At 47.1% G+C, this 12,111-nt stretch overlaps 1 protein-coding gene across 1 annotated transcript in view; it reads left to right on the top strand.

Moving 5' to 3' along the window:
• Positions 1 to 1,849: 1,849 nt before the first annotated feature.
• Positions 1,850 to 12,111, top strand: part of LOC147749041 (nuclear receptor subfamily 1 group D member 2-like) — a 68,905-nt gene continuing 58,643 nt past the window's right edge. Inside the window, exon 1 of the mRNA XM_086965461.1 lies at positions 1,850 to 2,581. Within this exon, the coding sequence (XP_086821587.1) occupies positions 2,566 to 2,581 (16 nt within the window). The 5' untranslated portion in view covers positions 1,850 to 2,565. The remainder of the gene's footprint in view (positions 2,582 to 12,111) is intronic.

Below are 12,111 nucleotides of genomic sequence, written 5' to 3' on the forward strand. Positions count from 1 at the left end.
AGAAACACAAAAAGGATTGCTTTGACCACAAAATGCATGTATGAAGTACAGATTATTAATCTGTGTGCTATCGAGATTTAAAATGATCCCTCCTGCATTGCAGTGCACAAACTCCATAATAAAAGGTGAAATGCCAATGGCATGAGGTGGGAGAGTGTGTTCTGTGTGGGCAACCATGTCAAGTCAACCCAACAAATACTTGAACCACCGCAATGACTAATGGTCTGCTGGTAGTTTGTGAATAGCTAGCAGCTGCTATCCTTTTTATCCCCTTTCCATTGCAATGCTATTTTTGAATGTAACACCAGAGCATACATTTCTCATGTTCATTTCCAACATTGCACTAGCAGCAGCACTTTGCATGACAGCGCTTACTTCAGTTATTACTGAGGTGGCATGCTGGGTGTGGTTAAATAAAGTTGCATATGGCTATTAATCTGTAGTATTGTTTCTCACTTAACGAGTTTTTATTAAACAACTGTTATCTTTTTATTTTGTTACAAATATGATTATAATACCTTTATTGCATCCCAATTTATTTAAGGAAGCCAACAGGAAGTACTCCTGAAGTCGTGCTTACATCTCCCCCACCCACCCACCGGTAAAAAAATGGTGGGGAGCCACGTCCAACTGCCAATTAGGTCAAGGGAGCCACGGGTTAAAAAAGTTTGGGAACCATTGATTTAGAGTATTAAAGACTGACACATCCGAACCCATTGTTTTTGCTGTTTTTGCATTTTCTAGCAACCATGTGGTGTATCCGCATAGTTTTAATCACTCATGGTTAAGTCTTGCATTCAAGACAAGTGACTAATTCTACTTTGTATAGTGTTTTTATTGGCAACTTATTTATTGCTGTAGTTTTTTAATGTCATATGTAAAGTCTCTTGCTATGTCTAACTGTGAATGTCACCTAATTGTATTATTGCCATACGTTTTAACTTGTGCTTTTATGGTATATTACCGAAATAAAGATTTTATGAGGATGATGATGAACATGCATTTGCAAATACGAAGCAGATTTACTTCGCTCAAAATTCAAGGTCGTGGATCCAGAAATTATCACGTTTACTTCCACTTAACAGTGGTTTCAACTAATAAGAACAGATAACACACTTGAGCTTATCTAAAAGGCCGAGAAGCCAGCAGGGCACTGGACCTCAAGTAAGCAAGAACTGGATACTGACCTCCCAGAAGAGAAAAAAAATGTCTCTTGTCCACAGAAGTTGCTCGGACCTTCTGTTGGCATGTATGGTAATTTTTACAGTGACAATCAACCCATCACTTCAGTTTCTGTACGTTTGTCTAAAACATGGTTCAAACACGCGTGGCTCGCCACAGGCCTGATCCCTCCAGTACTACCCCTAGTACTCTGAACCTACCACGGGCCTCGACGCACCAGGGGCAGCTGCGTTTGCACCTAGAGCTGCGTGTGGAGACACGTTGTGCAGAATCGTTGGGGCCTCTGCCTGGTGCAAGCCTCATTCTGCTTTGTAGTGGGCGTCCTGGTGTGTAAATAGGCCACGCTAAGCTCTCAGTAACATCACATAACAGAAAAGCCGCATGAAGCAGCAGGTCAGAGCTTCCTCATCCCGGCGCCGTAACAGCACCCGACGGTTCATATTTTAATAACATGTCGGGAGCCGAGCTCACGGGCATACAGTAGTAAATGGTTGGAGGACAGGGGCAGTTGAGCCTCTCCCTCTATGCCCCTCAGGGGCATCTCTGGCGCATTACAAACCCCGCATATCTGAGGCAGCTCGCTCCACACCGCGGCTGCCGCCGAGCCTGATCTTTGCATTTCCTCACTCAGCGCGCTGTATTGACTCGCGTCCGCCCCTCCCCCGGCACATGTGCCTGTGCAAGCTGAGCTCATCGCTCCCGTGTGAAATGTGTGTCAGTGGGCCAGGCGGTCACATGCCGCCGACACGAGCGAGCTGATACTGCAGCGGCTGCCAGCGCCGCCGCTCGCTGCCCGCGGGCACACAGGGAGGCAGGGCGCCGCATATATACACCGCGCTGAGCGCCGCCGCGCCAGTGAAGCCAGCGCCTCGACGCCGTCCAGGACACGTACTCTGCGTGCCTGCGTACGTACGTGCACCGACCCTGCTGCAAGGTGCGCTCCCACAGCAGCCTGCCCACGTACAAGTGAACGTACCACCATCGCTGCGCATCCACCCAGCCTGGACACTTGTCGTGCACGCGGGCACCTGCAAAAGACCCCCGGTTCATATCGAATCACCTGCAGGCCCTGGTGTGTCTGACTCCTGCTGTGTGCTTTCAAGCCCTTCTGCTCGGTATCCGGAGCGATCATTTGTGGTTACATTAGACTCGGCGCCTATGCAGTGGCACGTGGGTGCTGCGCTGCACTTCCTGCCGTTGGCACCGGGACAGAAGAACCCCTGAATCCCGGCCTCTGACGTCTGCCCTGCCACCTGCGCCACCACTGGACCCGGCTCTCGATTGGTGTCACCCCAGGCCGTGGCAGGTCATCCTTGGCGTGCCCCTGCCGGAGCTACCAGGAGTAAGGAGCGCCCTGCCAGCCGCGGAGCCGGCAAGGAGGCGATGGACGGCAGCCCAGGTAGGCATGTCTTCATGTCTCTGCAGCTGGGCTGGGGGTCGAGAGGGGCGAGCCAGCAGTAACAGGCTCTCTGCATACGCTTCACGTTGGGCATCGTCGTAGCATGCCAGTGGCCGGGGCAGTGCTGATAGGGACGGCAGTTTATGATAACGTATATTGTATTTTGTAACATATTGGAGCGCTAAGAAGCAGGCGCTTTTTAAAACACCCAAATGCTGAGATCTGAAGCTCTGCATCACGTTGCGATCCTGTGCCAGCTGAACTGCCTCTTTTATTAAACAGAGTTTTAAGCACAGGGCTCGGGAGTCGTAACTGGCAGGGAGTCCTCGGTGCCCCAGGGCTCTCCAAGGTGCCACGGATGGCAGCAAGCCATGCGTGCTGTCCTGACACTGGGCGTCCTGTGGCAGGGCGCGTCTGGTACAGGAGGGAACAGATGCTGCGGAAGGCGGCCTCCTCTGCGGTGCCAAGCGAGGGCTCTGCGATGCCCTGGGCATGTGGCAGGTTACAGACAGGTAGCCTTGAAAACCCTTTGCCTCCCGGGCGCCCGCCACCAGCGGGAGCTGCTTTTGACATACAATGTGGTGAAAAAGAGCTGGTCACTCCCCAGGGGATCTGTACATGTCTGGGGTAAGCTATGTGCCTTCCTTAAATAGAGACTGGAGTTTCTTCTAGCTCCCGACCCACGCCCACTCCTCGGACTCCGTGGGGGAACCGAAGGCTGGCATGAGGGAAAATTAGTCAAATTGAGTTTATTATGGGCACCGGGGTGGGGGGTGAAATGGGTTTTCGCCAGCGTGTGAGGAGAGATCGGAGCGGCTTGCCCGCAAGGGTTGGGGAGGTATTTGTAAAGGGCATTCCTGTTGGCAGAGGGATGTATATCCGGAGGGAGCTGGGTACAGGGTCTCAGTGCGGCTCGGGGTGCAGGCGGCACGGCAGGAGACAGCCGAGGTGCGGGCAGGGGGTAGGACGCGCCCCCGGCGGCGGTGTCAGCAGCCGCAGCTCTACGTGTGATTCACACATCGGGTGTTAAGTCTTGAGGGAAAGCTTACTGGCCTCGCGGTTCCTAGAGAGCGCGCGCAGGGTAGAAGGGCACTGTACAGCGAGGGCACCTGCCACTAGCAGTGCAGGGCAGCAGTGACTGCTAGGGCACTGCAAGGCTACAGCGGCTACCGGAGGCGCTGCAGGGAGAGAGTAAATACAAGAGACACTGCAAGGAGAGATTATCTGGAAGAGATACTGCATGGAGAGAGTAACTACAAGATACACTGCATAGAGAGAGTAACTACAAGATACACAGCAGGGAGAGAGTAACTACAAGAGACACTGCATGGAGAGAGTAACTACAAGATACACTGCAGGGAGAGAGTAACTACAAGATACACTGCAGGGAGAGAGTAACTACAAGATACACTGCAGGGAGAGAGTAACTACAAGATACACTGGATAGAGAGAGTAACTACAAGAGACACTGCAGGGAGAGAGTAACTACAAGAGACACTGCAGGGAGAGAGTAACTACAAGATACACTGCATGGAGAGAGTAACTACAAGAGACACTGCAGGGAGAGAGTAACTACAAGAGACACTGCAGGGAGAGAGTAACTACAAGAGACACTGCAGGGAGAGATTAACTACAAGAGACACTGCAGGGAGAGAGTAAATACAAGAGACATTGCGAGGAGACATTACCTCCCGGAGGCACAGCATAGAGATAGAACCTTCAAGAGACACTGCAGGGAGAGGGCAACTACCTGGGCACTGCAGGGAAGTAGTGACTGCCAGAGACACTGCTGCAAGACAGTAACTACACGAAGTACTGCAGGGCATTGACAACTACAAGAGGGACGGCAGGGAGAAAGCAACTACCAGAGACACAGCAGGAGATAGTAAATGCCAGAGGCATCCATGACATTTGGGGGACTGGATGAACTTATTATTAGTTCGAGGCACTACATGTCTCTGGACAGCATTAGTGACTAGTGTGGAGAAGTGTGGCTCGCTGGTTAGAGGAGGCAGACCTGGAAGCAGAGGTCAGCCCGGGACCAGGGTTCAATTCCTGGCTTGCCGGGGTCTTGAGTCCTAAAATGTCCATGGACTTGACAATTCTCGCTCTCTGCGACTCTGGGCAATAGCTTGCTTAATCTCCACAACGGCCCCTCGCGGCGGCATGTCTGGCTGCACCTTGCGTATACCCTGCTGGGGTTATCTCACAGGGGAATATCAGGACGGGTCCCCTAAGCAAGCGCTTAGAAAACCGCTTGGTGATTTGCGCTATATAAATTCCTGTACATTTACATTTAAAGAGCAGACAGTGCTGGTGATAATTTCCAGTGGTAGTGACTCTGGGACGTGAGGGAGCTGTCTCAAGGGATGTATGCGGAAATTAGGACTTTTTGCAATACATGGAGTATTAGGATAAACTCCTGGATGTTTGGGGGATCTGTTATGTACCTCACTTGGCAGGTCGGGATGGTCTCTTCCCATGAAGAGGAGAGTCAGTACTGATTTGCATAAGGCAGGTCTCTGTCTAGAGTGGCACAGTGGGCGAAAAATGATAGTTAGATGGTACTCAAGAGCGATTGCCAGTGTTTTATATTATTTGCAAGAATTCCTCTCATCACCTTTTGTGAGTTTGGTTATGGAAGTCAAGTCACATTTTGGTGGTCTATGAATTCTTGGGACTTTATGAGGTATTTGGAGTTGTGTGTGTGACTTTATGGTGTGTGTACACTTATTTGAAAGAAGTAGCGATTGGGTTCTTCAGACTATGATTATGCACACTAAGAGAAATGTCCTCCTGAGACAATATGGGACCCAAACTCATATGTCACCCTTTGGGTTTATATCCTTATTGAATTTAGAACTTGCTTGATCAAAGCGGTCGTGAAGACATGTTTGAACGTCTTCTGTTACCAGTCTGCAAATGTTTTCAATTCTGATTGTAATGGTGCTCTGGATAGCAGGAGCACCCACTCGCCAAGGAAAGGTTTTTATTTCTGTATATATTGAGTTGTGCGGGAACGGGAAAAGAATGTAGCCCAATCTCCTATTGCACATGTTCTTTGGGCATCAAAGTTTTTAGGTGGTAACGCCCCCTGCTCCTGATACTGTGATGGCAGACATGAGAGCACATGTAGCCAATTTATTCTGAACTCTAGTACACGCAATACTCCAGTTCAAAATACTCTGCTTGACATCGAAAGTTTTCATGGGATTCGCCTCGAGCTTGTAGTGAAGAAATTCTCCCATTTCAGCTTGACGTGGGCCATGCAGCCAGTTTCACTGCGACTACTGCAGGACAACAACGTGAATACATAGCAAGTCAGCGGCTGCCTTCCCAGAATTAGCTCCAACTCCCAGGCACACTCATGGACCTGGTAGCAGCCGAGGATCATTTGATCGTTCTTAAAAAGCTTCTGACTTTGCTCTTCCTACTGAATTCCAGGGTGGTGAACGCACCAGTTCCATCTAGAGCTCAGTTTTTTTCTGAGCCCTACGGCCACTTCAGTGGTATGTGGCGCAATATAAATAGCTTTCATACTATTAAATTGGGTAATAATAAAGCCGACTATCTGTGTCACTTAAAGGTAGCACAAACTGTGGTATGAAGCAAGATATTATTATTGTCCTCACCAAGAAGACATTTTTAGGGTTCAAAGGGAACTTTTGGCGTTACTCATGTTGAACAGTTAGACAGATGCCTTCAAGCACATAACAAACACAATTCCAAGAAGAGAATTTCCAATTGTTGTTGGTATTCAGATTTTTCGTAACACAAACATCCCAGTCTAGCCATTTCGTTGTTTGGTTTTAACCAATACATGTGTGAAAGGTTGGCCTGGTATATGATGTCCACTAATTAAAGTGGTCACCATGCATCAGCCCAAACAACATTTATTGTGATTTAAGAGGTCAAAGATAGCCTTAGAAAGCTATCCAAGTGGTAGCCGTGGAGAGCAGCCTTCAGTCTTAGACTTGAAGGAATGTTAAGCAGCTTCTTTTACCAGAATGTAACCTTAATGTATTGGTTAAATGAAAGGAGAACCACACAGTAGTAACAAAAATATGTATTTATTGTTATAACACACCTTAAATACCTCCTAGTATCTGCTACACGCAGATAAACACAAAGCACACAATACTGTAGCACAGAAACAAATGTAAGTAGCACTAATACACAGTGAGCTCCAGGGGGGGGGGACCAAACCATATACTAAAATAGTGGTATAAGGACCACGATTCGAGTCAAGACAATGTCTAGGTAAGTCCTTTTATACCCATGGGAGAGGGTTGGACAGATTCAGGGGAACCACCCAGGGAGGGTCAGGACAGTAGGGAGGATACTCCCTTGTCCTTTGTCCAGTTTTGCTCCAGAGCAGGAGCCAACGGCTCCCAGGACTTGTTTGAACTGGACTATGCACAGGGACACTAAGTGTGCCCCAGATGCAGACTTCCAGGCACTTTGGAAGTGCACCCACCCAGCCTCAATACACTAAATCCGGTCTAGGAAGAGGTCACACCTCCCTGTGAGAGGATGCCTATTGTCCTGCCTTACCCTGCTCGAGCTTGGCTCAGAAGCAGGGGGGCAGGAATGTGTCTCTGGTCGGCAGCAACCATTTTGTGATGCCCAGGTCGAGAAGGCTGGTACCAGGAAGATCAGTAACCCCACAAAGCTTGCTGCAGAAGGGTGGAATCATACCTCCCACACCGGTTACCGATGTGGAGGTATGAATCCAAGGTGTTTGATACCAAACAAAACATGTTTTGTTGCAGCCGTTTTCGAGATAGCATTTACAGCGAGGTTATAATGCACCTCTACCTATATGTCTGGCTGCATCCCCGACAAACCAGGCGAATGGTCTCCAAAGGCTGCAGAGGGGCTCTGCTCATGAAGGGGCACCCTCTCACGTAAAATCCAGCACCCTGCCTTTAGGATTATCAAGGCCTGTAAGAGGGGTGACTGTAGGTTTTAAGTGTAGTGACCTATAGATATAGTAAACCTATAGGGAGAGAGGTGTGGCGCCGTGGCCAGGGTGACTGACGTTGGAATCTGGGGATCACCGTTCGATCCCCAGTGCTGGCGGCAGATTAGCCCAGCACCATGTGACTCTGGGCAATAGCTTGCTTAATCTCCCCCCCCCCCCCCCCCCCCAGCGCCTAGAGACCCTTACGGGTGACTGTACGCGCTTTACAAATGTGTGTTAATTAATATCTAAAGTAAGTGGTTCATGCACCATCTTACACAGGCTGCAAGGGCAGGCCTGTAGTTCCATTTTGCATGGCCTCTCGTGGTTGGCATAATACATGCTTCAGCCCAATGGAGGCCTCTGGGGTACCTATGTCCCTGGTACATGTGCACCATATCCTAGAGGACCGGCAAGGGTACCTCAGTATCCAATTTGGAGTGTACCCAAGTACATAACACAACCAATTTAGGGAGAAAGCAGATAGACTGGGGTCCTGATAAGCAGGATCCCAGTCAGCCTAGTCAAAAACTAGCAAAACACCAGGCAAAAAGTGGGGGTAACCATGCAATCAGATCCTACCTTCCTACAACATGTTTCGTCAACCGACTCCATCAGAACTGTCTAATTCTAAGCTCAAGTTATCCAATTTCTAAGTGTTTATCACTGTCCGGTATCCGGGCATATCATCAAGTCCATGTTCCATATACAGTAGTTGTTCTCTATAATGTCTTGCTGAAAGAGAGTGCTCAAATTCAGCTACACCCACCGTACAATCGTTATAATTGTTGTACAATTGTTGTAAATGTATGTGTCCGATTGTCGGTGTAGCTGAATTTGAGTACACTCTTTCAACAAGACAGTTTATAAAACAAGACTGTAATTGGGAATTAGGATTTGATGCTATATCATGAGTTTGCAGAATGATAAACATCCTAAGTGATTGCATAACTTGTGCTCAGAATTGGATTGCCCTGGTGAAGTCTTTTGACGAAACACATTGGCAAAACCGAAACAACTGAATGGCTTGGCTGGAATAACTGAATAAAGTACAGTCAGAATACCAACAACGATTGACACTACTATCCTTGGACTGATATATATGTGTGTTGTGTGCTCGAGGGTTTCTGTTTAACTTGAGACCTATTTTACCTTTGTGGAGTGTTGAGTAGCCACCCCTTCCATATTGCGTGGTACCTTACTTATATGGAACTTGGTTTGATTATGGCCTGATTGTGCGCAGGCGTAATCTTCCTAGCTACTGGACACTTGGCAACTTTTGATAGACAGCTCATACAGACATCCATGGCCAATGGGATGGGAGATAGGAAGCTGCAGCACAAGTCCTAGGGTACAATGGTGACAGCTGGGACAAACTGTGCTGATTTCTTTTGTTCAGTTGTGCACTACTCACTTGAGTTGGTAAAGGGTGCTTTAGGAACATTTTGAAATAAATAAACATAATAATTTAGCCTGCTTCCTATGCTAATATTACCATGCTCTATGTTGGCCCTCCAGCTTACTGGTAGGCCGTTTTCAGGACCTGCATGATACATGGAATTTTCTTTCGCAGGAGATCGATTACAAGCTTTTAGCAGGGGGTGGCGGATATTCTGACAGAAGGACCTGATTGATTCCCCTTTAGCAGGGGGTTAACATGCTCCCTTTAGCAGGACCTGATTAGTTCCTCTTTAGCAGGTGCTGACCCATGCCCCATTTAGCAGGAAGTGACTGATCTCTCTTTAGAAGGAGCTTACTGATGCCTCCACCTCCACTGTTCCTCCACCAGTGGCCACGGTACACTGAATGCCTCATGTCAGCACTCTGGAGTGGGGTTTGCTAGCTGTGGCTCGCAGAAAGATACCCTATAATAGTGGGGTCAGGTCGGGCTGGACAGCAGCGCCCCTTCGTGGCTTATTTTTGGAATCAGCCATCCCTATTCACAAGATTACGCTGGGGGATTGGAAAGTCGACCCGTCATGAGGGGAATATTTTTATCCAATTCACTAATCAGTCGTTAATGAGGGCTTAGGGCGACTCGGATGGTGTAGGTGGGGATTATCACAAAGCAGCAAAAGATGAATGGACGGGGGAGGAGAGATCAGAGGCAAGCATCAGACAGGAGACGGAAAGAAGTAAAGGTCTGAAGTCCAAATGAGAGCACTTGTTACAGAGGAGTGCGGGCGGGGGGGCAGAGGAAACTGGCTCTAGAGGGAAGATATAGTTCCAGAGAGGACCGATTCTTCTAGAAGAGCAGTGGTTCTAGAATGGAGCGCCTGTTCCAAAGGGGAGAAGAATGGTACTGGTTCTAGAGGCTAGAGGAGAGATTTTATTCTAGATGGGGCGCTGGTTCCACAAGGGAGTGCTGTTTCTAGAGCAGTCTGCTGGCTGCATGGATAAGTGTTAAACCAGCGGCTCTATATGAGTACAGATGAGAACACCGGTCTCACATGGGTGGCCCGATTCCAGAGGAACCTTTCATTCCACAGGAAAGCTCTAACACCAAACAGACACTGAATTCAGAAGAAAGCTATACTGCCTATTGGGAGCCCTGATTCCAGAGGAGCCTATAATTCTAGAGGGAAGAACAACTTGTACAATGGAGTGCTTGTTCCAGGAACCCTTGGTTACCCTAGTGTAACCAGGAGGAGATCCCAGATGATGAAGCATCTCACCTCGGTGATTGGTGGGAATCTGTCCTCCTTTTAGGATGTCCCTTTTCCTTCTACTTTGACACTGTTGTAGTTTCTTTACAAACATTGGTCTATATCACTACTACCTGACATTTAATTTGAATTTATGTACGGCTTCCTGGGCCCTGTAAACCCGTGGATCTTTTATAGTGTTATGCTTGTTCTAGGAACCCCTGATTTCGGAGGGAAGCTCTAATTGTTACTAGGAGGCCTGATTCCAGAGGACCTCTGTTTCTAGAGGGGTGCAAAAACTGTAACTGGGAGCTCTGATTCCAGGGGAACCCCTTTTGCTGGAGTGAAGTTCTAAATGCAAATATGAGCCCTGATTCCAGAGGCATTTCTGATTCCAAAGTGAAGATCTGATTGTAAATAGGAGCTCTGATTCCAGAGGGAACATTTGGTTGCAAGTCAGAATTCTAATTTTAGTGGAATACTTTCATTCCTGATTGGACCTTTTGAATCCAGAGAAGATAGTAATAAAAGATACGTTTTTTTTTTAATGTGGCAGCCCCCCACTGTACATTTGCTTTTTCTAAGCCTTGGAAATAAGTCAGTTTTTATGATCTGTTTTCCTTACTGTGTCACAGCATACTACCGTTAGGGGCATTCAGGAGATACGTTAGCTTCATTTCATTTTCTACTAAGAGAGATTTAACTTAGTTTTAGAAAGGGCGAGTGTGATTGCTCAAAGTATTGTGATCATGAGTAAAACGATCAGAGAAGATATGAGCCAATTTTGTAACTGGAAGCATGAGCAGAAATTGTAGCTTCGTCCACTTGATCGAACTATATCACCCTGGGCATATCACCTAAGTTATCTTTGCCACATTTTTCGTACGTGAAAAACTGAGCGCACTACAAACAAAAGCATCACTCATATACGGTAGAATTAGCTATAGTGCTGTCCCATACATGGTGCTAATAATAGAGATAATGATTGCTGTTATAACTTCCATTGCAAACTGAATTATCAATTGGTTCTCTTTTATAGCTTTATTGATTCACCTCCCATTTAAATGCTTTTTATTAGAATTCCATCGACTTCATCAAAGTTGCTCCTAAATCTAACCTACATCGTTATCTACGCATTAGAGGGCGTGCTGTAGGCTAGAGTGGCACATGTTTAGAGATGGTGGAAACAAACAGGGCTTGAGAGGATAAAATGTACTTTGCCTACTGCATCAAATTGATGATCTTGGGGGCAAGCAAGGAATTCTGAATAAACATAGAGTCAGACACAAGTAGACGTGTAGTAGCAATGGTAAGATTTTAGAATATTGGGTTGATGGGACTTAGGCAAAGTCGAATACATTTAGACCTATGGGGAAATTGAGAAAGTGTAGGACAAGCTGGTGCTTTACTGAGCAAATAATGCTGGGACACAGCCAGACACAGGTGGAGATACAGTGAAATTCAGAGATTTATGGGGCGGAGCCACACCATGTTAAGCCAGGCTACCTAAGTCATTTGTATATGTTTTATGTCATGCCAGGGTAGCCAAAGAGTGCTGAAGGAGGACTAGGGAGATCAAAGGAGAGTACGAGAGATGAAATGAAGAAAAAGTCTTGGTAAAACGCCAGGATCTCAATGTGCTGTGGGTACAGTACAGTACAACAGTTTATTGTTTAGTTAGTTAAAACCATAACAGTCTTTTATCACAATAAAAAACATTGTACATAGTACAGCAGAGTTCATTGTTGGAAGAAACTTAAGAGTGTTAGGTCCATGTGCAGAAGTAGCCCAGACATTGTGCATTGTTTAGGTATGTTATTTGACTTCTGGCTGGTCGTAGCTGTGACCGCCAACTTCATTCTTAACAAAAAATTAAAAATTGAACAAGAAAATTGATAAGTTTGATCTGTGATTGATTGACT

The sequence above is a fragment of the Lissotriton vulgaris genome, chromosome 1_1 (genome assembly GCF_964263255.1).
Source record: "Lissotriton vulgaris chromosome 1_1, aLisVul1.2, whole genome shotgun sequence".
In the NCBI taxonomy this organism is placed as follows: Eukaryota; Metazoa; Chordata; class Amphibia; order Caudata; family Salamandridae; genus Lissotriton; species Lissotriton vulgaris.